Source organism: Cynocephalus volans, chromosome 8, assembly GCF_027409185.1.
Source record: "Cynocephalus volans isolate mCynVol1 chromosome 8, mCynVol1.pri, whole genome shotgun sequence".
Classification (NCBI taxonomy): domain Eukaryota; kingdom Metazoa; phylum Chordata; class Mammalia; order Dermoptera; family Cynocephalidae; genus Cynocephalus; species Cynocephalus volans.
In genome coordinates this window covers 144292975-144320524 of record NC_084467.1, presented here as the reverse complement: position 1 = coordinate 144320524, position 27550 = coordinate 144292975, and the positions used below count along the sequence as shown (strand labels likewise).

General features: G+C 42.0%; 2 protein-coding genes across 4 annotated transcripts in view; one reads left to right on the top strand and one right to left on the bottom strand.

Moving 5' to 3' along the window:
- Positions 1–27550, bottom strand: part of C8H1orf21 (chromosome 8 C1orf21 homolog) — a 223953-nt gene that overhangs the window by 128896 nt on the left and 67507 nt on the right. For 2 of the 3 annotated variants that reach the window (XM_063104089.1, XM_063104090.1), the window contains one exon: positions 18098–18318. In XM_063104089.1, coding sequence (XP_062960159.1) covers positions 18098–18191 — 94 coding nt within the window. In that variant the 5' untranslated portion in view covers positions 18192–18318. Of the gene's footprint in view, positions 1–18097; positions 18319–25451; positions 25541–27550 lie in introns of those variants that run through there. The other variant, XM_063104091.1, reaches the window with a different exon arrangement.
- LOC134383840 (liprin-alpha-1-like) lies at positions 1217–4619 on the top strand. The gene is given in 3 exon segments (XM_063105300.1): positions 1217–2137; positions 2408–4408; positions 4410–4619. Coding segments are annotated over 3 exon segments (3132 nt in total).

Below are 27550 nucleotides of genomic sequence, written 5' to 3'. Positions count from 1 at the left end.
TGCACGCACATATGCACACGTATGGGCACACACATGCATATGCATGCACAGATCATGCACACAAGTGGGCACATATGCACACACATGCTGAGGCATCCTCCCTGGGACAGATCAATGCAAAGACATCAAATTATACTATTAACTCCAAGAGGCTCTTCCAGTGTCCGGCCGCGGGCCAGCCTTAGTGACTGGGGCCGAAGGGACGTGCTCTCGGGGCTATGCGCCGCCCTTCCCCCGACCTCACGAGCCGGGACCCACCGTGGGTTCTAGAACCCCAGCTGGAGCAGGCTCCTTGGAAACGGTTGTCAGTGCCTCGTCAGTGCCGTGGTGGCCGCGGCTTCTGCAGCACCTGATTCGGGCGCAGAGAGCGGGACGCGGCTGGGCCGGGAGTCAGCCTCACCGTGAGGGGCGCCGGGGGTCCGCCGTGCCCGGACTGTGGCCTGGACCCTCGGGAGCGGCCCCCTTGCCCTCGCCCCGTCTGTGTGTTGGCGACACTTCATCACCTCTCATCGACTCACCTATCACTTTTCCTTCCCTCCTAGCCGTCCCCGGCTGTCCGGACCTGCTGGCTCTATTTCCATCGTGGAATTTGACTTTGGGCTGGAAACTGAGGTAAGTTAGGTTGACTGACCAACCACTGGAGAAACCTCTCCCAACCCTTCACGAGTCCCGTTCCTTTCGTGCTCACCAAATCCAGCCCAAGATTTCAGGGAGCCGTCAGTCCTTCCCAGGAGCTGACTGCACACATTCCTATAAGATGCCTGATGGGTTCTGTACCTGTCAGTGCTGCTGGCTCTGTGCTCCTTCTATGCTTTTCCTGAAAAGTGACTGGGTGGCGTGTGTGTTTGACTTGCTCTCCCCCCACCGGGAAGTTGGAAAAATAGGTACCTGAAGCACACTTGTTCTCAACAACTAAAAAGTACAGCTTTGCGAACAAAATACTGCTGGGTTTGCTCTTTATGTGAGGGGCAGTCCTCTGGCCTTGACCCCTTCACAGGGTTATTGTCCCTGTGAGTATCTTCATGGTGTGTGTTCCTGCACTTAGTATTTGCCGGTGGATGCTTCCCCAACTTATCTGCATACAAAGAGTAACAGATCTGAGAATAGAGAGGCTGTGAACCTTTCATTTATTAGCTGCAGATACTTATGAAATTGCAGATTTATGGGTACCTGTATTCTGCTCTTAATGATTCTAGTCTGGGTCTTTCATTTGCAGATGATGCGTGAGGTGATGCCAACCATCAGTGAAGCCGAAGGCTCCCCAGGAGGAAGTGGGAGCCATGCATCCAGCTCCCCTTCACAGGCAGACGCAGATTCACATATAGAACAGTTGATCATCTCCATGCTAGAAGAAAGGGACCGACTTCTTGACACTCTTAGAGAGACTCAAGAAATGCTGGCATTAACCCAGGGGAAATTACACGAAGTTGGTCATGAAAGAGATTCCTTGCAGAGACAGCTCAAAACTGCACTTCCACAGGAGTTTGCTGCACTTATGAAGGAACGGAATGTGTACAGGGAGGAGCTCCTTGAAAGGGAAGAAGAAATTGCTGAACTGAAGGCAGAAAGGAACAACACCAGGCTGCTTTTAGAACATTTGGAATGCCTTGTCTCTAGGCACGAGAGGTCTCTCAGGATGACCGTGGTGAAGAGACAGGCACAGTCCCCAGCAGGTGTGTCCAGCGAAGTCGAAGTGCTCAAAGCACTGAAGTCGTTGTTTGAGCACCACAAAACTCTGGATGAAAAGCTGAGAGAGAGATTACGAGTAGCACTTGAAAGGTGTGGTTTGTTAGAAGAAGAATTAGGTGCCACACACGAAGAGCTAAAGATTCTTAAAGAACAGAATAAGCAGAAAAAAACACTAACAGATGGAGCACTTGACATGAACCATGAACAAGAAAATACCCCGAGCACGAATGGAAAGAGATCTTCTGATGGTTCGTTAAGCCACGAGGAGGACCTTGCTAAAGTAATAGAGCTCCAGGAAGTCATAGACAAGCAATTGAGGGAGCAGAGCCAAATGAAAGAGCAACTGGCCGCCCTCTCCAGTCACAAGGCAGAGCTGGAGGAAGATCTCTACACGGCCAGGGAAGACTTGATCAAATCTGAGGAGATGAACTTGAAATTGCAAAGGGACATTCGTGAAGCCATGGCCCAAAACGAAGACAAGGAAGAGAGAATCAGTCACGTGGCAGAGCTGGAGGAAGATCTCTTCACAGCCAGGGAAGACTTGATCAAATCTGAGGAGATGAACACGAAATTGCAATGGGACATGCGTGAAGCCATGGCCCTAATGGAAGACATGGCAGAGAGAATCAGTCACGTGGCAGAGCTGGAGGAAGATCTCTACATGGCCAGGGAAGACTTGATCAAATCTGAGGAGATGAACACGAAATTGCAATGGGACATTCGAGAAGCCATGGTCCAAAAGGAAGACATGGAAGAGAGAATCACTACTCTTGAAAAATGCTCCCTCGCTGCACAGCGTGAAGCCATGTCTGTGCATGACCTCAATGATAAACTTGAAAATGAAATTGCAAACAAAGATTCTATGCATCGACAGACTGAGGATAAAAACCGCCAGTTACAGGAACGGCTGGAATTAGTGGAGCAAAAGCTGCAGCAGACCATGAGGAAAGCCAAGACACTCCCGGAGGTGGAGGCGGAGCTGGCGCAGAGGGTGGCAGCGCTCTCGAAGGCTGAAGAGAGACAGGGCAACACTGAAGAAAGGTTAAGACAGATGGAGGCGCAGCTGGAGGAAAAGAACCAAGAACTGCAGCGGGCAAGGCAGAGAGAAAAAATGAATGAAGAGCATAATAGACGTTTATCAGACACTGTTGACAAGCTTCTTTCAGAATCTAATGAGAGGCTCCAGCTTCATCTGAAAGAGAGAATGGCTGCTCTAGAAGAAAAGAATTCTCTGTTAGGAGAAGTTGAAAATGCAAAAAACCAATTGGAAGATACACAACATGATAAGGATCAGCTCGTCTTAATCATTGAAGCATTGAGGGCTGAACTAGACCAAATGAGACTAAGAGGTGCTTCACTTCATCATGGCCGACCCCACTTGGGCAGTGTCCCAGATTTCAGGTGCCCTGTGGCAGACAGTCACACAGATTCCTACAGCACCAGTGCAGTGTTGCGGCGCCCCCAGAAAGGCCGCCTAGCTGCTCTACAGGATGAGCCTTCCAAGGTACAAACTCTTTATGAAGAGGATTGGGAACGTGCCCAACAGGCTAGTGTCTTAGCAAATGCAGCACAAGCTTTTGAGAGCAATGTCGATGTGTCTGATGGTGAAGATGAGGACGCCATGGATGTGAGAAACTCGACAGGCTCCCAGGACGGTCCCGTGAGCAATCCCAGCAGTAGTAACAGCAGCCAGGACTCGCGCCACAAAGCCCCAAAGAAGAAGGGCATCAAGTCCTCTATCAGCCGCTTGTTTGGCAAGAAAGAAAAGGGCCGACCTGGTCAAGCTGGCAAAGAATCATTAGGACACCCTGGTATTTCAGAGACAGATAATGCATCTCAAGATGCGTTGTCACTAAGCAAATTGGGAGGACAGGCTGAAAAAAGTCGTAAACTTCCAAAAAAGCATGAATTGCTCGATGAAGCCCGAAGACAAGGTTTGCCTTTTGCCCAGTGGGATGGGCCGACCGTAGTTGTGTGGTTGGAGCTCTGGGTGGGGATGCCCGCCTGGTATGTGGCTGCCTGCCGAGCCAACGTGAAGAGCGGGGCCATCATGTCAACCCTGTCGGACACCGAGATGAAGCGTGAGATCGGCATCAGCAACCCCCTGCATAGGCTGAAGCTGAGGCTGGCCATCCAAGAGATCATGTCTCTTACCAGCCCGTCTGCCCCTCCCACGTCACGAACGACACTCGCATATGGGGACATGAACCACGAGTGGATTGGGAACGAGTGGCTGCCCAGCCTGGGCCTCCCTCAGTACTGCAGCTACTTCATGCAGTGCCTGGTGGACGCCAGGATGCTGGACCACCTGACCAAGAAGGACCTCCGCGGGCAGCTGAAAATGGTCGACGGTTTCCACAGAAACAGTTTCCAGTGTGGAATGATGTGCCTGAGAAGATTAAACTATGACCGAAAAGAACTGGAAAGAAAAAGAGAAGAAAGTCAGAATGAAGTAAAAGATGTGCTTGTTTGGAGCAATGATCGAGTGATTCGCTGGATCCTGTCAATTGGCCTTAAAGCATATGCAAACAATCTTTTAGGGAGTGGCGTTCACGGTGCCCTTCTGGCCTTAGATGAAACCTTTGACTTCAACGCACTGGCGCTATTGTTACGGATCCCAACGCGGAATACACAGGCTCGTGCTGTCTTAGAAAGAGAATTTAACAACCTTTTGGTCATGGGGACTGACAGAAGGTTTGATGAAGACGATGATAAAAGCATTTAGGAGAGGACCTTCATGGAGAAAAAAATTTAGACCAAAGAACACTCATGGCTTAGCTGCTGCATCAGCAGGGACTCTCTCTGCAAACTTGCAAATTACTTCTTCTATGTCTTCACCCTCCATGCAGCCAAAGAAGATGCAGATGGACGGCAGTGTGTCAGGAACACAGAGGTTGGATTCTCCCACAGTCAGGATTTACTCCTGCTAAAGCCTCCTGCTGTTTACCCACACTACTTCTACAGATGATTACGCAGCATTTTGAATCCAGCAAAGACTACATTTTAGAATGCAATGGAATCTTTAATCTCTTAATACTTGTTATATGGACCCTAAGATATTTTATTACAGAGTTTTTAATTAGTGAAAAATTCAGGAATACCATAGAGAAAATATTTTGAATTTAATGTTTCTTATATTTATATAAACTTATGACTCTTCATTTATATAGTTACTTCTTTTTCATGTATATCCAGGCTATAAATATCCTTTCATATCAATTCATGTTCTTATACCTAATTTTAGTTTTTCAAATGAATGTACTGTAATGCTTATATGTATAAACCCTATGGACAAATATAGGGCTTTTGTAAATTATACATTTATTGTAATTATTATTGTTTAATTTTTTAATGATAAACCATTACAGAAAAGAAAAAAATAAATAAATAAAATAAATTTTTAAAAAAGTATTAACTCCAAGAGATGATTCTTGAATGTGAAGACTAAAAAAGCAATTTCAGAAACCAAATGGAAAGATTAAGATTGTGACATAATCTAAACTCAGGAAGGAGAAAAGCCAGGACATGACCTCCTCTTACAGTCATCTTTGGTGGGGTACAGAGCAAAACTTCTGTCTCAAGGGGAGGTGTAAATCTTGTAAGCACAGGGAGTAGGTGGCCAGGGGCAGGAGTCCAAACCAGACAGCCGAGGGGACAACTAGATCTGTGTTGTCCACCTCAGGCACCCTTGGAAATATGTTAGAACCACAGGGCATGAGCCTTTTCCAACCCACTGCAGTGGCCCATAGAGGAAGGAAGACATGCTCAGATGGCAACGTGTGCAACCTACTGATGCAGCTTCTAAGGTTTTCCTTCTAAGAAAACAGACTCCTGGGGAGAATTAATTCACTAATTAAACTGATATTTATTGAGTACTCTTTATTTATATTTACAAAAACTAATTATTTATGTGATGACTGTCAGAATAGGGAAGTTGAGCCCCACGGAAGCATTTAACTTCAGAGGGAGCTAACCTGGCCAAGGCTTCAGGGAGAGCTTCCCAGAGGAAATAAAGCTAAAGCTGGGATCATAAGGGTTAGGAGGAGTCAGCAGGGGGAAGACTCTGGGGCGACAGCGGAGGCAAAGGTCCTGAGGTGGCAGAGAGCCAAACATGAATTTTAAAGAGACTTGAAGAACTGTGTAGCTGAAGAATAGAAAGAGAGGGAAGGAACGGAGCACTATGGGATCTGCTGTACACGTTGATTTCCCAGCCAACGAGAATCACACTTCATAACAATGGAAGAAGATATCAGACAGATGCCTTGGCTGAGAGTATAAGGAAATCATGCAAAACTTCCAGCCACCCTCGGGGACCTTCAGGCACGTAGTGTAGAGCAAGAGTGTTTAGGCAGTAGTTATGCTCAAACCACAGATTTTTAATGAGTGCGGAGATTTTAGCTAAATGTATTAAATCATATTAAAATCCCAGAGATGGTAAAATACTCTAGAATTGGTAAAATGTTTAATAAAAAATTTTCTAGGTATGAAGTCATCTCTACCACGATGTGTAACCTCCAAGCCAAGAAATAAAATTACCACGACAAAACAAAACAAAACAAAATCTAATGTACTGGGTCCTTCAGGGAATGAAGGCTAAGTCAACCTTGACACTGACTCTGAGCCAGACCCTCCACCTTGTTCTCTCAGTCACAGAACAGTTTCCGTCTGTTTCAGGGAGGGTTGTCAGATCGAAGCTGCCTCTGAGACCGCCGGCTGGATAGTATGGAAACATTATTATCTGAACTTGTCAAGGTCATCTTGTTGTCAGCACCACGCTCACCCAGTGAGCTAACCGGCCATCCCTATATAGGATCCGAACCTGTGGCCCTGGTGTTATCAGCACCGCACTCTCCCGAGTGAGCCACAGGCCGGCCCTTGCCAAGGTCATCTTGCATGGCTTTCTTGCATCATCATACTTTGATACTAGTGCTAAGTAGGGATGATTGCACTGGGAAGGGAAGTGAAGGAGGGAATGAGAGAGAGAGCCAAAGAAATAAATGCAAACGAAGCTAGAGTCAGGTCTAAGCAACAGAGGGCAAGAGTGGGGCAGGGGTCACAGGGCACGTACAGAAGAGAAAAAGCTCCAAGGCAAGGAGGAGGAAGCATAAGGATGTATAGGAAGACACACCGAAATACAGAGTAAATATGGGGAGAGGGCCAAGAGTAGGATGAGATGAGCCTGAAACCAATTACCCATAGTCAAGGTTATTTACACACCTGACTTTCATTCCCAAACCAAGTACTTAAGAGAAGTATTTTCATTTTCATCAGTGAGAAGGAAGCAGAAGCCACATAGTGTGGAGGTTAAGGCCTGGGTTAAATCCAAGCTCTTTCACTTATTCATTGGATGACCTTGGACACGTTCCTTCATTTCTCTATGTCCCCGTCCTCTGCTTTAAAATGGGGATAATAATACATAGAGTCATTATGAGAATTTTAAAAGTTTACACAGTTCTTAACACAGGGACTATTCCTACTAAGCCGTCAATAAATTCTAGCTATTATTAAAAAAGAACACCACTAGTCACCAAAATTATCCTTCAAGGACTTCCATACCTCATTCTCTAATTCCCCACAGTCCAAGAAAGGAGTTTTCATATGGAAACAGGCCGCTACTGAGTAAATTGCTGCAGCCTTCTACAGTTTTCACCATTAGAATGTAGTTTGTGTTAGTGAGACAAATGCTACTAAGAACAGGGAGCAGGTTCACCCTGACGGTCCTGACCAATCTGGTCGTCTTCTCCTTGCCTCACATCCTTCAACCCACCTCCTTCCCCAGGAAACACGTGTAACTTCCACATTTCTGACAGCTGTTTGGGGACCTTGCTCAGAGTATTTATTCAATAATAAAGCAATAGCCAGGCAAGACAGCACAGTTTAAAGGAAATAATGCCAAATTACAAGATCTCAGAGTAAAAACACTCTACATCATGAGTCACAGCAGTGACACCATACTCTAGTTCTTCGTGTACTTCTGTCATCTTATTACTGTGACATAGACAAATGTGGGGGAAATCACAAGCCTCTGAGATCCTAATGCTCTGTTTTTAAATGGCAGCCTGAGAGCAAAAGTACCTGGGTGGGAAGCCCAGTCCTTGGAGTCGGCTGGACCTGAGTTCAAACACCAGATCTGTCGCTTAACCAGCTGCTTGATTTTAATTCACGGACATAACTTCTGTGAAGCTTCAGTGTCTACGTCTATAAAATGAGGACAGTACCCCAGCATATTTGTGATGGTAAAAGAAGATACAAATATAAAGTGCCTAGCAGAATGCCTTGCTCGGAGTCAGCACACCACAAATTGTAGCCAACGGCGGTGGCGAGGGTGGCATGGTCATTTTCATCATCTGCAAGGCTGCAGGATGAGTGTGCTGTTTACCTTTCTCCAACATGTAGAAAACCTAGAAGACAGTCATGCCACCAATTCATCAATGCTGTTTTACTCTTCCTCAGTTATTAGAACATGAATTTCTGCTCAGGAGCATTCTACCCGTGTCCCTTAAATGCACTGTTTTTTTTGTTTTGTTTTGTTTTTTGCAGGGATATTTAAAAGACCATATCAGGCTCTTTTATGTGACATATTACTTCTTTCTTATTTTTTTACTTAAAAAAAAATCCCTGCAGAACTCCAAGCAGTGGGCACTGTCAATACCTATGTATTACAGACATGGAAACAAGTAGGGCTAAGTTCCTCGCCAGAGGCAAAGGCAACGTGCGCAGCGAGACAACTCACAACCAGTTCATCACATGCTCACGCAAATGTTTGTCCCACCTCTCCTGTCAAGTGAGCACTTGTCACAAAGGCCCAGGAACCACCTAAAAGAAAGAAATGCAGCTAACACATTCTGAGCACCTTCTCTGAGTCAGACGCTGGGCTGAGCCCTTTTACTTCGGAAGTGTGCGGTTAAAACTCTCAGCCACAGTGGACTGACTTGTATGATTTCATGAGCTCCATGTGCACTTTTAGCCATGAAGACCTTTCTGAAGTTCAGTTCAAGACATGGAGGCTTCAAAGCCTAAACCCATGTTCCTTGCTCATCTTGACAACTTTATTCAGCTTCTGTGACTACGGTCTGGCCCTGTCACAAACCATCAGACACTTCTCCTGTCCATGGGTTCATACCATCCCTATGATTCACTGAAAATAAAAAAGGGGAGAAGAGATTTCCTCTCTGACCTTGGGTAAATAACAACTTCAGAAGCCAACGGAAACTTTCCTATGTCAGCAAAGGGGTTAGATGAGAGGCAGCAAAAGACTGCCACTGTCTAGCATCGACAGAGGAGCCAGTTAGAGAGCCATGTTCCTCCTCAGTGGGCACGGTGCTTCCCAATCTCGGCCTCTCTGGTTGACCCCCATGGACCCTTTTACCCCCAAGAACAACACTGGTGCTTACTTAATGCACCCCCATCCATGGAGAATCAAAGCAGAAAAGGAGGGCTGCGGCCTCCGCCTAACTTCTTTTCTTTTAGACCCTATAATTAGTATATTCCAAAACTTTCAGTGACTTAAACCAGCACTGTGCAACAGAAATGTAATGTGAGCTAGGTATGAATTTTTAATATTTCTAGTAGCCACATTAAATAAAAGAAAGCAAGTAAAATTAACTTTAATAATATATTTTATTTAACCTGATATATTCAAAATATTATCATTTTAACATGTAATCAATAAAAATGATTAGTTAGCTATTTTACATTCCTTTTTTCATATTAAATCTTCATTTAATATAAAATTTAAAAGTGCATTTTATATTTACAGCACATCTCAATTGGGACTAGCCAAATTTCATTGACTCAACAGCCAGTGTGGCTAATGGTTACAATATTGGATAATACAAACATTCTTTCTGTTACTGTCTCATAAGCACAGGTATGTTTAATCAATCTTCACTTCATGCAGTCAGAATGTAGCAGAGGAATAAGCAATGAATTATTACTTTGCCTCCAACTGCTTTCAATTTCTGAATAAATCTGATGTATTTTCTCATTTTACCTTTACCATAACCCTATGAAATACACCCCTACAGCATTTTAGATGGGTAACAGGTTGGTATAACACACACACACAGACACACACACCTGTTATATGCTCTCAATATATAGCCAATGATCAGAACTTAGCTGAAGCCACGTAGCAATATAGAGCCCAGGTGAAAGAAAACAACAAACCTTGCTTGCTTTACTGCTGCTCAGTCTTCCACCACCATTCCAGAAGAATTTTCTGTAATCATCTAAGCACCTTCATCTAAACGATGTTTACAAACATCAGATGCTCTTGGTCCTTTAACCAAACTTGGCAGTACTCAAGGCCATGGGGAGCTGGTACAGTCAGTGCCTAACCTGATCACAGAACAACTTCTGCCTCCAGCTCTCTGCCGTTCTGGGAACTGTGTCCTCTCAAGACCATGCAGTCCCTGCCTTCAGGGAGCTAACCAGCTCATAAAAGAGATTAGATATATTTAGAAATAAATCAAGTAAACAAGAAAAAAACAAGCAACCCAATTAAAAAATGGGCAAAAGAGCTAAGTAGGCATTTCTCTAAGGAAGATATACAAATGGCCAACAGACATATGAAAAAATGCTCAACATCACTCAGCATCCGGGAAATGCAAATCAAAACTACACTGAGATACCATATAACCCCAGTTAGGATGGCTAAAATCCAAAAGACTGTGAACGATAAATGCTGGCGAGGTTGCGGAGAAAAAGGAACTCTCATACATTGTTGGTGGGACTGCAAAATGGTGCAGCCTCTGTGGAAAATGGTATGGAGGTTCCTCAAACAATTGCAGATAGATCTACCATACGACCCAGCCATCCCACTGTTGGGAATATACCCAGAGGAATGGAAATCATCAAGTCAAAGGTATACCTGTTCCCCAATGTTCATCGCAGCACTCTTTACAATAGCCAAGAGTTGGAACCAGCCCAAATGTCCATCATCGGATGAGTGGATACGGAAAATGTGGTATCTCTACATAATGGAATACTACTCAGCTATAAAAACGAATGAAATACTGCCATTTGCAACAACATGGATGGACCTTGAGAGAATTATATTAAGTGAAACAAGTCAGGCACAGGAAGAGAAATACCACATGTTCTCACTTATTGGTGGGAGCTAAAAATAAATAAATAAATTCACACACACACACACACACACACACACAAAAAAAAAAAAAAAAAAACCGGGGCGGGAAGAAGACATAACAACTACAATTCCTTGAAGTTGATACGACAAGCAAACAGAAAGGACATTGTTGGGTGGGAGGGAGGAGAGTGAGGAGGGAGGGAGGTTTCGGTAATGGGCCACAATAATCAACCACATTGTATATCGACAAAATAAAAATTTTTAAAAAAATAAATAAATATATAAATAAATAAGTATATAAAAGTATTCTGAGACGGCAGGAAAGAGGTACTTTTTGAAGGTATTAGAAAAGCTTCATGCAACAGTTTACATTTCGAAATCTGGCGGGATTTACAGAGAAGAAGGCAGAAGAAAGGGCTCATGCCAAGCAGAGGTCATGGTGTACCGGAGGGCCTGGAGCACAGAAGGTGTGGGATGAGGTCACAAGGGTGAGTTGTCCGGTCTGGCTGAAGAAGGGGGATCACTAAGGAACAGAGTAAGAAACAAGACTGCAAAGGAGGGTATGAGCCATTGTCAGAAGCCTTGGACATTAACTAAGGATTTGGGATCTCATAGGCTAAGAACTAGGCACACATAGAATGTTCTGGAGAAGACTTAACACCAACAGAGGAGTACTTAAAACAACCAACCTGACAGTGGTGTAAAAAATGGGGAGTTAAAAACAAATAAACAAAAAACAAGCAAAGAAGCAAACAGCAAAGGGGGCTAAGGGGAGGTCAGTTCTGAGGACACTGCAATCCTCTGGGCAATGGGCTGTCACAGTCTAAACTACAGAAATGACAGGAAAAGCAAAACCAGGAGAAGGTAGGACTCACAGCAGCTGGGACTAACTGCAAGAGCCAACATTATTGCAACAATGGAAATAGGAAAAGTGCAAACAGGAAAGTCAATATAACTACAAGAGTTTCTCCCCCCTTGGGGATAGGATGCAGAAGAGATAATGATCTCAGGTTTTGACATGTTAAGTTCCTTAATAAGGCCTGGATCTGTTCTATGCATCTACTCTAAAAGTCTAAGTGAATGACTGTGGAAAGAAATCCAATAAGCACTAGGCTTTCCCTAGAACTTGCTAAACTAGTTCATGATAACTTGAACTGGTTGGTTACTTATTTTTTGCAAGCTGGTGTTGGCAATCTGCTCAGCTGTCCTCTGAATGACCTCAGCGGATCTGCTGACCACTATTCACATCTGCCCTGCCAACTGAGGGAAGAAAAATTCCAATCTGGAGATGGGGCCACCTGGACTGGATTTGCCTTCTGAGAGGGCCACAGGATATAAGGCAGAAAACTTCAGAGCTGACATTTTTCATGCTTCAACACTTAAAGTGAAAGAAAACATATAGGTAAATATCAGTGATAAAGTTCCTTGTCAATGGCCTCCTAAATTCTCTGAAATCTAGGAGTCAACATGCCCATTTGTCACTTAATCCTCGATGGTGGAACACTCTACAGAAATTCAGTCACACACATTTGGATTGGTCGGTCTCCTAAATAACCAAAACATTACAGAGATCAAACTGCTTCATAAAAATGGAAATTACCATTTGTATAAACAAAATATGCATCAAAGCTCCCCAGTATGTCTTCAGAAGCTATGAAATTAAATTAACACCTTTCGGAAAAGGATCGAATGTGTGTGTGTGTTCACACACTCAGAGACATACTTCAGAGCCAAATATGCCACCCTTCACAGACTTTGTCAACTCTTCAACAACATGTGCTAATAACATTTTTAAAACATTTAAAAACATTTAGCTTTTAAAAAGTGAATGAGGCCACTTTATTCAGTGAAAAATAGAGGGGTGATTTAGAAGGCAGAATGATTGTCCAGGTTGGAACATAACCCAGTCGTGGAGGTCTTGTTGCCTCTCTCAATGGGTGTGCTAACCAGTCACCAAAGATGGCGCCCAACAATCAAGACAGGGAGTGACTTTGTGCCCCTGGACTCAGGGATGGTCTTGTGAGTTGCTTTGGTTAACAGAATGCAGCAAAAGTGACATTCTTGGACTTTCAAGCCCAGGTCTTAAGAGGCCTGGCAGCTTCTACTTCCTCTCTTGGAAGCCAGCCACCATGTGAAAAGCTTGGCTACCCTGCTGGAAGAGAGGCCTCGTGGACAGAGGCCTGAGCCGTCTTGGACAGTTAAATCCAACTGAGATCCCAGCTGAATGCAGCTGCACGATTGAGCCAGGAGAGAACAGCAGATGAACCTCAGCCATCCCACGTGAGAAATAATAAGTCAGTGCTATTTCAAGCCACTACATTTGGGGTCATTTGCTATGCCATAATAGATCACTAAAACAATGGGTGACAAAAGATATCAAATGGTTAAAAGTCAGCTACACCTGTCATTCATCTGCAACTACCTGGGATCATCTTGGGATTTTATAAGCATCTCCTTGCAAACTAACTTAAATAGAGAAAACCACAAAGGACCTTATCTTATCATATCCAAACACTAGCATTCAGTAACATCTAGGATACCAGCACTTATCTTCCTTATCTTCCAGTGGATTCTGGCAATTCTATCCCCAGAACCCTGTAGGGGGTTCCCCAAGTATGTCCCTTGATTGGTGAAGCTCTCTCCTCACTTGTATTCCTGCTTTATTTAACATAATACGACAAACCTGCAAATGCTTCTGTTAGAAAGATTAACAAGGTGATGAATGCTGGAGTAAACGAAACTTCAGTATGAGCACTGGGAGGAGGAAGAAGATGGAGCAGAGGCCTTAACTGCACTTTATGGCATGGACTACATGGAGCCACAGGGACAGCAATGACCAGGCGGGCTTGGAGTGGACTGATTACTAGCCCTACTTCCTGAACCTCCCTGCATCCACACCCTGGCCATGAGTGCACTGTGGTCAGAGTGCACTTCTTTGTCTCTGGACTTTGGGCTTATTCGTGTGACCTGTTTTGGCTATTGAAACATGGGTGCAAGTGACAGTGTGCCAGCTCTAATACACACTTAAGAGGCATTATTTGTACTGCATGCACTCTTGCCCTTCTGCAATTGGAAAGCATGTCCCCACTGGCTCACTGGTCCCAGGAGGAAGATGAGAGACACATGGAGCAGCGCCACCCCAGCTGACCCACCAACTCATGATCAAAAAAGAAACGCTTATTGTTGAATGCCACTGAGATCTTGAGGTTGTCAAATACCAAGCAATAGTTGACTAACACAAGGCTCCTTTATCAGATGGTAACATTTGCAAAATCAAATACACAGAGTATTCTAGAACTATAGAGTCTTCCTGGCCATACAAGTTGTAACCAAATTATGAAATAGATGGTTAAGTGGTCTCACTGCCAAGCAGAATTTAAGTACAATATATTGAATATCAGTGAATTTTGCTTTTACAGTCTAAGATTATCTTTCTAAAGACTGTCATCTAATATTCAAAGTCCTCTATATTTTAACCCTAACTTAGTTTCCTAGCCAATTCTCTCCCACTTATATTTTATATTTCATTCAAATTGGATTATTTATAATTCTTGAATATGTCTCACATTACCTCTAGCCTTTCCTCATTCAATTCCTTCCTGCAACCTTCATCTGACAGGTTTAGAATTCTTCCAGACCTTTAAGGCCAAATTCAGATGTCACCTCTCTAAGAAACCTGCTTTGACTCTGCCTTTTAATGCAGACTGTCTGTCCCCCTGACTCTTATCATGATGATTTCCTTTCCTCTTATGATATGTGGCTTATTCTGCCTCTGAACACTTCCTTACCAGCTTATAAAGTCCTAGACAGTGTTGGGGCACAGAAAAGTATTCCCTAAAATATGATGCTTTGCCTCGGGGCCTGCCCAGGGACCTGGGGCATGGAGAAAGGGACTGGACCCCTCTCCCCCAACCAGCCACACCAAGCCAGCTCCTTGGGTCTCACCTGGTGACCCAAGGCATGGAGAAGGGAACTGGACACACCTCCCACAACCTGGCACATGGCACCAGTGACTTGGGGCCTGCCCAGGGACCAGAGACATGGAGAAGGGGACCAGACACACATCACAACCAGGCATACCGCCAGTGCCAAGGAGCATACCAAAAACAGCACCTCCATGTGGGTGGCCCACTGCAGCCTCCACAATAACCATGGCTGCCTCAAAAGCGACTAGACACCACAAGCACCATGCAAATGGTCCACCAACCACTGGAGTGCATTCACACAAGAAGAGTCACCAGCAGAGACAAAGAAAAGAAGAGGATGTCTCTTTCCACAAAGCCCATTTTAGAGTGACAGAAGCAGCATCTGCTCTATGATAATATTGGGGGACCCGATCACATCTCTCAGCATTGGACAGATCATCTAGGCAACAAATTATCAGAGTAAGCATGATTCTTTCAGAAGGAGAGAAGAAATCTAGGGTAATTAGAGGGGGGAGGAGGAGGGAGAGGGGGAAGGGGAGAGATTGGACAAGGGGCATAAAGAATAATTACGATTTGTAACAATACATATGCTAGTAATATTGATTTGGTCAACATATCTCAATGTTCAACCCCCAAAATATGCATAATTGATTTTGATTCAATAAAAAAAATAAATTAAATTTTTAAAAATATGGTGCTTTGAAAATTGAAAGGCCTTATAAATAAGCCTCAGAATCAAGGTCCCTCTAAACTTGTCCTGTCTTCCCCACCAAGCACTGGGGGGGACTTTCTCTGCAATTTCTCCATCTGACTAAGAAAGCATCTTTCCAAAAGAAATGCAATTTTCTTAACATCCCCTCCCTAGGAATCTTATCAAATAACTAGAAAAGATCAACCCCTGGAGAAAAGAAGAGAATAGGAGGTCACCACACTTGCACAGACTCTTTCTCAAGATAATATCTGCCTCTCAGGCTCATTTCCTAATAACCATTTCCTGTCCCTCTAAAGAATTGTCTATATTCCCTTCCTCCCATCTCCCCTATGAAGATTGGTACATACGCTTCTGTACCCCACTGGGTTATTGGGAAATCACTCTCTTGTGATTCCCCCACACATTGCCCTTCCCCAGCATGTTAAAATGAAATGTTTATGCCTTTTCTTCGTATTAATTGAATCTCAACAGTTGACTTTTCAGTGAACACCAGGGGTGAAGAGGAAGCTTTCCCTTGGCCCCCACAACAGCAAGGTTTATTTATCTCTGTAATCTCCACGGCATTTAGCAAAAGGCCTTACACATAGTATAATACCAATTAATACTTTTTTTGCCTTAAGGAATGAGTAACCAATGGGAGCTAGCAGGGCACCAGGAAGCCATACTGAGAAAGAAAAGTGGACTTTAGAGTCTGAGAGATCTGGATTCTGTCACTTAGTAGCTGGGCAACCTTGGACCAGTCCATCTCTCTGTGCTTCAGCTTTCGAATATGATAAATTGGGATGGCACATATTTCACGTGATTGTTGTGAAAACTCAACGTGAAAATGAATGTAAATGCCTCACCATGTTTGACAATGGTGGTGGCCCCATAAATGGTAGCTCTATTATAAAAATGATAATGACACAGAACATCACACAGAAGTTAGTTTTATTTTCTCTCAAAGCTTAAGTGTTTAAGGGTCAGTGACTCTAGCTCCAATTAGCTGTTTTCCCAGAAACTATGGTTTCAATGATCTGGATTCTAGCTTTATGAAGATGCTCATACTAATATATATGTTACTTTTCTCCACAGTTCTAAATTCTATAGGTAGTCATCAGTAGAAGCAAATTTGTCCCAGGCAAGAAACATATCTCCTTAAAAGAAAACAAAGAAAACAAGCTCCTTCCTATACTCTCCAGTCCACTTTTAATAGAGCAATCCTTAGTCAACTAAATGATTTCTGACAAAGGCACCAAGAACACACCTTGGGGAAACAACAGTCTCTTCAATAAATAGAGCTGGGAAATCTGTATATCCACATGCAGAAGAATGAACTAGACCCCTATCTCTCACCACATACAAAAATCAACTCAAAATGGATTAAAGACTTAAATGTGAGATCCAAAACTATAAAACTACAAGAAGAAATTGTAGGGGAAACATTTTGTAACATTGGTCTGGGCAAAGATTTTTTGGATAAGAACTCCAAAACACAGGCAACAAAAGTAAAAACAGATAAATGGGATTACACTAAAACAGAGCTCTTTCCCAGCATTCCCACTTCTTCACCAGGGGACTAAAACAACCATTACAATGGATCAAAGGCTAAAAGCAGCAGAACTATTTAGCAGTGACTAAATGGTGCAAATGCAGTTGTTTACATGTAAACATTATCTCAATGAGGTTCTTTATCAGTAGAGGTGAAGAGGTGTTTTTATAAATAAGTAAATGTCAAGTAGTAGGTATTATTGTCAAATAATTGTTAATAATAATTCAGCAAAAACTGTTTTATCTGCCTTGTACTAACTGGAATTTTGTACACATGTCCACGCTTCATCAGAGCAATAGTTAATCATCCAAAGGACAAACTCAAGATCAGGCAAACTCAAAAGCCTGTAAGCGGCCAGGCAGGTAATGTCAGTGAGTGAATTGGACTTGGTGTGCATCCACCAGAAAGGGTCAGCAGTTCACTGCAGGCCACAGCCTGACTTGATGGGGCAATTGCTACCCCACCCTGCTGACTGTCGCTTCAATGAATGAACACCCAGTGTTGCCAGATCTTCTGAAGAAGTTTGGGGTTTTTTGTGCAATACTTCAGTTTTTAAAGGCAGCCTTGCCTTTCATTTTAAAATTTGGGGAGCCAAAAAATATATTTGCAGGCCAGATGTGGCCATGGGTTGGCAGTCTGTGGATATCTAGTATCTTGCAGTAGATATTCTAAAGTCACTTTGAATCATCACAGAGAGGTTAAAAGATGATTATTAAATTCATTATATTTGTATTTTTGAATCTGGAAATGTATAATTCACTCTCCGTGAATCCTGAAAAGCAACTCACTCCCTCATTTATAAATTCTCACTCACTTCACTTTTGGACCTCTATTTACAGTCTTACAGTTCTCCCCCACCAGGGCACCCCTTGGCCACTGTCCCATGCACCTACTTAAATCCTACTAGTTCTTTAAAGCCTGATTTAAATGCTAGATCCTGTATAAAACCTCCACGATGCTCCTCAAAGTCCCCTATGTATAAATTATGACGTAAATTACCCAACGTAGAAGATCTGCACTGATTCTATTAGACCTCACCATGTCCTTACCCCACATGCTGTAACACAATAATCGCTACAATTATTCACCGCCACCGCAGCGATAGGCCTGGAGTCTACAAGTCAGGAGTGAAGTTTGCGAGCACTTACCGCCAAATGCATCTCCGTTCTGGTAGCTCTTCCCTTTCTGGGCTTCCTCTTCATTTTGAACAGTAGCAACATGCTTGGCGGAGGCACAGCCCATAGTCTCATTCGGTCAGCTTCAGCCGGGCTGAACTGCAAATCATCTCTACAGACACGGGAACATTTTTTTGTTTCTTTAAACACAAAGAGAATCCACCTTGCTGCTGAGTTGGTCAAGCTGCGCACACCTGCAAGAACAGAAAAAGCTAGATCAGAATGGGGGAGCCCGGCCCAGTGTGCGTCTCAGCATCCAGCTGGGCTGTGTGCACTAGGTAGAATCAGGCATAGCCCCCTGCACCAGGACTGCAATGGGGGACCCAGGAAGGGAATGCAACATGGCCCGTTCTCCTTTGATCCCCACTCAGAAAGCAGTTCCAGAAGGGGTGCCCCTGAACAGCACATGGCTGAGGGGTGAACGTTTTGAGGAGATACAAAACTATACAAACATTTATTTAAATAAATATCTGAGCACTACTCCTTGCCACACATTACACTGAAAGTGCTTATAGGTTTGCTAATATTCTAGAATCTCAAAAACGTTCAGGGAAAGAAAAGCACATGCTTGAGGTCCACCCAGTTCAGCAGGCTGAGATAAGGCCATCAGCTTCCCCGTCCTACCCTGCAGGCCAGCTCTGCCCAGCTCTGCCATTTGCAATAAATACTGATTATGACTATATCAGTGGTCATGTCTATATAATTCCTCAGACTATTCTATCACTGGTTGTATTAAATCATTAATAAAAAGAACAGGGTTGGTTGGTGAAGTTTTACAATCTGGGAAGATTTTTTTCCTAGATAGTTAATGCTTTTATCTTCTCTACACTTCAGGTAACCTCATGTTAACATATTTTCATCTTTTTAAAGCTATACAAAATCCAGGCCTATGGATGGACACACACCACACACACACACACACACACACACACACACACACACACACACACACACACACACACACACACACACACACACCTATTCTATTATTTAGCAGTAATGTCTTTAAAGCCACAGTATTTCTATTTCATGGTCTGTTCACAGTAATGTATAGAGCTTAGGGATCTGATGGGGGAGAGACTGACATTTTTAAAAGTGCACATAATACAGTAAGTGCTATGATAAAGGTTTCACAGGAATCTATGATAATGCAGAATTCAAAAGAGCAGATTAAATTATCTCCAGACAGAGGCAGAAATTAAAAGAGGAGATGGTATTTTTTTGTAGGGTCTTAAAGATTTGGTAAAAATTTACCAGGCTGACAGGATAGGCGCATCATTCAGATATGAGCAAAAGCCTGTGCTAAGACACTACGCTGTGGACAAGACTAGCCTGACATATTTATGTGTGCTTATTTTATGGGGGGAAGTGGGGGACAGGGAAGAGGACTGGACTGTTAATGCCTTGTGAAGGGTCTGGAGAAGGCCTCACTACCTTTTATCCAATTGAATTAAGATAAACTATAAAATGTCATATGATCTAGGAAGTCTTTCTGATCCAAGTTTGAGCACACTGTGAAAATATTAAATTCATAGTGTAGAAATCCATTCTGTCAACCTACCCTGGTTTTGGAAGAAGCATCATCGAACTATTCAGCAAGAGAGCTAGGAGAAGGCATTCAGCTCCAAAGGTAGCAGAAGAGGAAAAACTCCTCTCCCACCAGGCAGCAGCTAAGAGATGCTGCTGCTCTTGCTGCTGCTGCTTTGCGTTCCCTGCCCTCATCTCCAGCATCATCAGTAAGGTAACAGGGGTGGGGCTGCAGACGTAAATTCTTGACTTTTCAAAAAGGAACTAAGGGGAAAACAACCTCACACATACACAGGAGAGAAAACTGAAGTGAGAGGGGAAGCCTCGCTTCCCTGACTGTTGCCACCTTTTCAAAATAAACAAAGCGAAAATAGAAAAGGGGGAGGAGACCCTAAAAAGATCACCAAAGTACCTTGAGAATTAAGAGACAACTTACAAACATCCCCCGTGGGAGTCCTCTCGTGCTTTCCTCTTCCTTATTCCAATTTCATGTTTACAGCCTCTAATGCTATCCAAGAAGTAAAGGTAAGAATCTAAGACAGGAATTATCTTCTGCTACCCCTGAAAAGCATTTTGTGGTGTTTCTGCTGTGTTTCAGAAGGTGTGTTAATATAAAAAATAAACATATTTTTTATTTGAACTTAAACAGTTGAAATGATATGAAAATCAAATACACTGCAGCAGGACAACAAAAATAAACATATAAGAATGATCTTTTTTTTTTTTTAAAAAAAAAGAATGTTTCTGTTATTCAGGCTTTGGAGTGAGGGGCGGGTTAACAAGCAGCTTAGATATGATTATCCAATTCAAACAATAACTAAGGAAGTTTCAACTTAATTATATATTTTTAAAAGCACTATCACTCAATATGAGTTCTCTCCAAATCATAAATGGGTGTAGATTTTGTTTTTGAAACATATACAGTATATATTTTAGAGTGATATTTTCAAGTTTTACAAATTTATCAGAAATATATCTGAATAATTTACACATTTGAAGGTGATAATTATGAAGTTATTTGAGGGGCAGAAGATCTCCTATTCATAAAGTCAATCATAGTTTTACTATGTCACTGGATTCTGCACATAAACACTTGCCCAATCATTCATTCATTTAATCAAAAGATATTTATCGAAAACTACTAAGTGACAGATGTGTTCGGTAGGTATTGGGGTATATAGTGGTAAACAAGATAAGATATGGTTTTCCCTCAATACCCACAGAATATGAACAACCAGAGAAGGAGACAGAAAAACCAGTTTCACAGCAATATGGTACGGCTACCGCAGGTTAAATACAGGATGACAGAGGACTTCACCCCACAGGCTTCTGACTCAGCTTTGGGAGAGTGTCAGGAGATGTCACAGGTTTGAGACCTGACCACAGCTAAAGAAACATCATGAAAACACCCCTGAACTGCATTTCTTTTATAGCCTGATATGATGTCAAGGTTTCATTTCTACTGAAAATTCTTCCACTTAACCTCAATCCAACGAAGACCTCAAACTGAGCAGAACTTCAGAAATGTATCTTTAATGACAACTAGAATCATCTGCTCAAAAATGGTTCCCTTCAGTTTGCTCTAGCCTTCTCATAAACTACAGTAATTTTTTAGCTTCCATTATTCCATTAGCTTTGCTCAGTTTTCCTTCCCCAGCCCCCACACCCTCTATTCATTTACCTCTCTGAAACCACAGCACAGTCTCATAGGTGAGACTGAAAACAAGTGTGCAGAGACCACAACACGCGCAGATCTGAGAGTCTCGTTTTCACCTATTGTTACTCACAGCGTGCTGTTTCTGAAGTCACGGATCATAGTGTGAGAATTAAACCGAAGCATCTTTGATGTCTGATGGAATCTTCCAAAACTAAGTGCCACTGAGGGTGTTTTTTTTAAGCTAAATAATCTATGCGATAGGCTCATCAGGCACCTCTAAAAACATGGGGCCCAATTAATTGCTCATGGCTTTGCTTAAAAACCTCTCCAAATGGTTGTACGTCTACATTATCCTGTGCCATGTAATTAGAAAGTGTAATCTATCACGCCATGAGCTAACCTAATTTAATGCCATCTTTATAGGATAGTTTTCCTGTTTTTGATAAAAATATATCAGCAAATTTGTAAATCCAATTCAAATTCAAAAATGGATTAAAGAATGTGTAACCATGTGTGTTTATCCTTCCTCTCCTTACACGGTGCCTCAAACTTCTTTAAGGAGAATTATTGTTCCAGAACACTCTGTGTTATAACATGAGGAAGTTCTTCTTTCTACACAATATAACATACTACAAAGATGTAATACCTTTGCCCTTCTATAAGGAAAGATTATGATGGCTCTTCTCTTTACCTTAATTTTTTGAATTAGAAGCACGGTTTTATAAAAAAAACCTACTTTTATAAAACTGGGAAGGAAGAAAATCAACAAAATCTGTTTTTGAGAAAAATCAAAGACATTTAACCTTTTTTCAAAAAAAGACTACAGGAAAACATTTCTGTTTACATAATATTGTCGGTAATTTCACTTTCCACTAATTAGTCATGAGCTTTTTCATTTTGCATAGAAAAGCCAAAAATATTGTAGACAATTTCCTTGTCAAGAAAGGCACTTCTTAAAAAATGAATTTTTTTCTTAAAAAGTGAATTTTTTCATAAAAGAAGTGATAAACTCCATAAAGAAATCCTAGGTCAGAAAGAACATGAATACCTTAGGATTAGACAAACTCCATAAAGAAATCCTAGACCAGAAAGAATGTTATGATTACTCCACCTTAGGCTCGGAGGATTGGAGAGAAATCAAACTCTGATGGCCAAGGGTACACAGAGAGCTCTGAAGACAGCAGTTAAGAAAAGGATCCAGCCACATTATTAATAGATCAGCAGCAAAGTGCCCCCTTTTTCCTGATTAAAAAAAGAAATCAAGGCCACATCTAAAAACCCCTTTATTTTATTGAAGAAAGATCCAATATCTAAGCTCCATTAAAAAAAAAAAAAAAAAAATATATATATATATATATATAAATAACTAATCAGTCTGCTTGCCCATCTGCTCTGCTTCCCTGTAATGAGTGTTAATACGGCAGCCCGCTGGAAGGAAGAAAGGCAGCTTAAAAGTGATTTCTAATCTTGAAGCTTTGGTATCCTTGGGCTACTGTTAACACCATTTCACATTTCATTGTGGATGTTAAAAATAATACATAAAGAGATGTCGCATTTGACGTGTGGATAGTCTGGAAAAGTCAAACCTTCCTGTTACCCAGCAATTGCCGGCATCACAGAATATACTCACTCCTCACCTCACGCTCATTTGGTGGCATGACAATTGACAATATGCTATTAATTCTAAAAATACATGAATTTTGGCTTCTGCCTTCATTATGGGAAAACTCTCACTTCTGCAAATGATAATTGCACAGAGGCGTCTCTCAGAAACATAACAATAATAAGTCCTGTACAAGAGGACACATTTTGGCTGGATTTCTACAGTGAGGTATGGGGACAAGGAGGCAAGGTGACAAGGGCAAAGAGCACTGGACAGGGCGTGAGACCACTGAGCGCTGGTCTCAGCCCTCACAGGCCTGCCTGGGGGCCAAGGCATGTCTTTGAGCCTCTTTCTTTGATTCTATGATGTAACTGAACATATATCCAAGAAGCGATGCTTAGGATAAAATGACCACTTACAAAAAGGCCATGTCTTACCTACTTCAATGTATTTACACACTTTGTTTTTAATACCTACTCGGTGAGGATATACTTGCAAGTCTGAAACCCCAACATTCTCAGGAAGGCCTATGAGGTCTAAAGATTATAACCAATGATGCTTTCGACCAAGGGTATTGATTTCAATTGTGCATAGGCTGAAAAAATAAACAAAGATTAACTCTCCTATTTCCTCTTCTCTATTCTGTCTTTAATGAATAAAATTAATTTTAATAGTGTTTCTTGTAGGAAGCTGGTAAGAAAAAGTTTGTGGAATTTAAGATTTAAGAGTTTTGCTAAGGATTTAAGAGTTTTGCACCTTTATCGCACACCTGAAAACTCTTCTTTTGTGCTACCCATATATGTTCACATAAGTTCATGCATGGGGGACACTAATTTTGAGATGGCAAGAGAAGAAAACACCAGTTCCTGATGAAAGTCAAGCATCCCCAGCAGTGTGAACCTATGCAGGAGTTATTGCCACTTCCAGATTTCCTCCTCGGTGCTCAAGGCCAATGGCAGATATTCCTAGACTTTGAGTCCTCTTTTGTCTTCCACTTCCATGACCAAGAATACCATGGGCATTTGCAGGAAGTTATCAACCTGTGTCATTTGGGGGCTTCTGTGCTATGTGCTTTTACAGGAAGACACTGATGACTGAGATTTCTTCACAGCTGTGCTGCTCGTTCAACATGTCACTTGGGCCAAATCCATGTGATTTGTTTGTCAGTGCCCTAAAAATAATAATAGCAGCACCTGTTTTCCCTCTGTTTTTGGATTGTTTTGAAAATCTAAGTAGATAATGAAATGCTTTGAAAAGCACTTATATACGCAAGATAATAGTGTTCTCTGCATGCTCTGCTATGCCAGGTGTAGGACATTTTCCATCAGACCCACAGCTTTTCAAGAGCGTTGGTGGAATCAGCTTCCCCAGAGGGCTCCTGGCAGGAGGCCCCACTGGCTTAACCCAAGCACACCCAGACCACCGATGCTAAGAAATCAATGGAAAAAATGAAAGAAAACAGATGGAATGGTAGAGACAAAAATCAAGAAATGACTAGGAAGAGAAAGTAGAATAAGTATGAATTACTAAAAAGCACAATTTGATTTTAACCAAAGCAAATAAGTCGTGATCCTTCCAGAATGGCCAGTGAAGACCATCCCGGGCACTCTGCATGTTGAAATATATTATAAAGAACAGAAATGATTCCTGCCCTTGAAGGACTGGCATTCAGATAAGGCTAACAGATCATAAATGTAATAGAGCAAAATAAAATTTCAATGACTAATATACCTTGCAGGGAAACAAAAGATCAGAGATGTTCTTGAGAGTCAGAAGTTATCTCAAGCGAATTAAATTAGTGCTTGCCCCAACTTTATTTTATGCACCAAGAGATGCAGGAACATCCAGCAAAATGTGCTGCTCTTAGCAGACCCTTAGTAAGCACCTGCTGGTGGGGAAGACAGTGAAACAGATGTCATGTCAGTTTTGAGCCTGCTAATCCTCTCTGATACTATAAACTACAACAGAGAACTGTAGCTAGATTCATCCTTTAGAAACCTGTAAGTTCCTTTCATGGTGCCAAAGGACAAGAGAAAACACCGTTGATCCTGTGTCCCTTGAACACATCTGGTTACTGTGGTAGATAAAAGGAAACGTGACCAATAGACGTAAAAGATTATTAGTTGTCTAAGCTAATCATTAGAAGCAAATGTGAGAACAGTTTAAGAACAAAAAAAAAGCCAGCTTGTATTTATTTGGGCACTTATTTGGTACTGATATTTGAGTATGAATATATTTAATATTCTCAGAATTAGCAAAATTTTAAATAAAGTAATGTAACAATACTTTGAAAAAATCTGAATCCCACAAAATGAAAAAGTGTTCCCCTGAAATCTAAATACACATCCCTCTTTCCTCCCAAAATAACCTCTTTCCTCCTTTTTCCCCCTGCTTACTAAAATAAGTGAAATTATCCATGAGAGATTGGTGCAAATTCTGGCCTAAGATCTCTCTCTCTCTCTCTGTGGTCTATCTCAGCAGGCCTCACTATTCCAGGTCTGAGAAAAGTCTGCAATGATCCAGTTACTTAATAAACCCACCTCTAATCTGCTGGTCAGAGGGCTGCTTGTTGAAATAAGTGTCTCTAGAGGAAAGCCTTGACAACCTGAAATTCTGTCATCTGGAATCTTCAACCTCTGTCTAGAACAGCTCAAGGTCTGGAAGTGCCCTGAAAACGTAGAGAAAGGGAACACAAAACCCCTTTGTTGGTGAAGAACTTAGTCTCTCTGTCTTTCTCATACACATACACACTGTAAAAGTTCTGAAGATGCGAAGATTATATCCAATATTTTGTGACTGATGGAGAGAAAAGAATTGCGTAACTTTGGGCAAGTCACTTACTTCACAGCGCCTTAGTTCCTCATTTACAAAATAGGATAAGACCTGATGAATTTTGAGGACTAAATGAGATAATATATGTAAAGCCCTTAGGACAATCCCAGGCACAGAGATGGCTACTGTCATTACATCACTGTCATCATTATTACTTAATGGAATGGTGATGAATTTTAAGATAAGAGGGACAGAGGCAAAAGAGACTTAGAAAGAAGAGATGAAAAGAGAGATAAGAGGTTAATTTTGGCAGCTTGGTAGTTCTTAGGAACTGCCCCAAAGATAAACAGGCAGACCAAACACACCAGAAAGCAAGAGACAGCAATTCTGCAGCAGGAGAAGCACGTGGGCTATGTGCAGCACTTGCAAAGACGGCCTGAGAAGTGCCAGGTGTTTTTGATGCACTGGGGTGGGGAAGGTCAACCTCTGTGTAGCACATCCTAGGGCTGCAAAGGCAAAGGCTGTGTGAGGACAAGTTGAAGGTTAGTGAGCTCTCCCAAGCTCTGGCACAGCCTTGATGAGTATGCAGCTCCTTCTTCCTACTATTACACATTTATGTGTCTGTGTCTTTTGCCAGGCAGATCTTCAAGGTCATGACCATGTCCTAATCATTCCTCTCTATATTCCCTATGGCATACTGTCAGGCACACAGTAGGGTCTGCAATACATGCTGAATGGATAAATTCCCTTAGAAATCTTTTTTCACAAAGAGGTGTGGGGTACTTCTTAAAGAAGGGAGTTTCCCTCAGCCCCATGTCCTAGATCACCTGCATGGACAGTGATTTCTTTAGTCCACTGATAACTAAAGTTAAAAATGTCTATCTCAGCCATCATAAACGATTTAAAAGTATGTTCAGTATATACTCCCTAAAAGACAGAAAGGGAGTAATAAGTAATACAATACCAACATAACGCAATTTTGAAGGCTTTTGGCACTTGTACGGTTGGCCCTAATATGCCCTAGAAAATTGTGCTATCTATTGATTTCAACACTCATTTTTGGGGAATTGCTTAGTTCTCAACATTCCACTAAGGAATGGAGATTCCAAAATGGATCAGACAGCTAGACCTTGGTGTGCATTTCCTCACTTTCAACTAGAATCTAGAGAGGTTTGGCAGTGCTTTTAATACTCACGCACCTGAAGAACCAAGGTTTTTGTTTATTTGCTTGTTTTTGATGAAATTCAAATCTTTGATTAGCTTTCCATAACAAAGAACTATTTAAGGTTGATGTCCCTAGAAGGCCAAACAAATTGAAATTATAAACATCACTTTCAGGAAGCACAAGTCAGTGCTTCTTTAACCTACTGAGTTAAAAAAAAAAAAAAAGACACCTCAGGTCTCATACTGCTTTCAAGAAATGCACAAGACTTTTGGGAACTTCATTGATTTTGTAGTGCTCGGCCCCAAACACATTCTGTGCAATCATCTACTAAAAGAAACCAAAGAGTAAGAAGCTGAGAGGACAGATACAGCAGGATGAAAAAGCAAAGTCACTTTGTATATACTTTGTATGTATGTATGAATGTTCCAGCATTCTCCGGCCCCTGACGAGTTCACTCATGACTCTGAAGTCTTTCCTCTGAATGTACCATCATTTCTGGGATGTTTTTTGGAGTGTGAGATAACAATAACATAAAAGTGAGGGCAAGATGGTCTTCCCTAGCACTCTGAAAGATCATATACGTTGCAGATTATGAACTATGATGACCTTGTAAATGTTACCAAAAATTGTAGCCTACTCTTTTAAATCAGTTCAACATTCCCCATTTGAAGTAGCATAATAAGTGAACATGGAGTTCTTTCC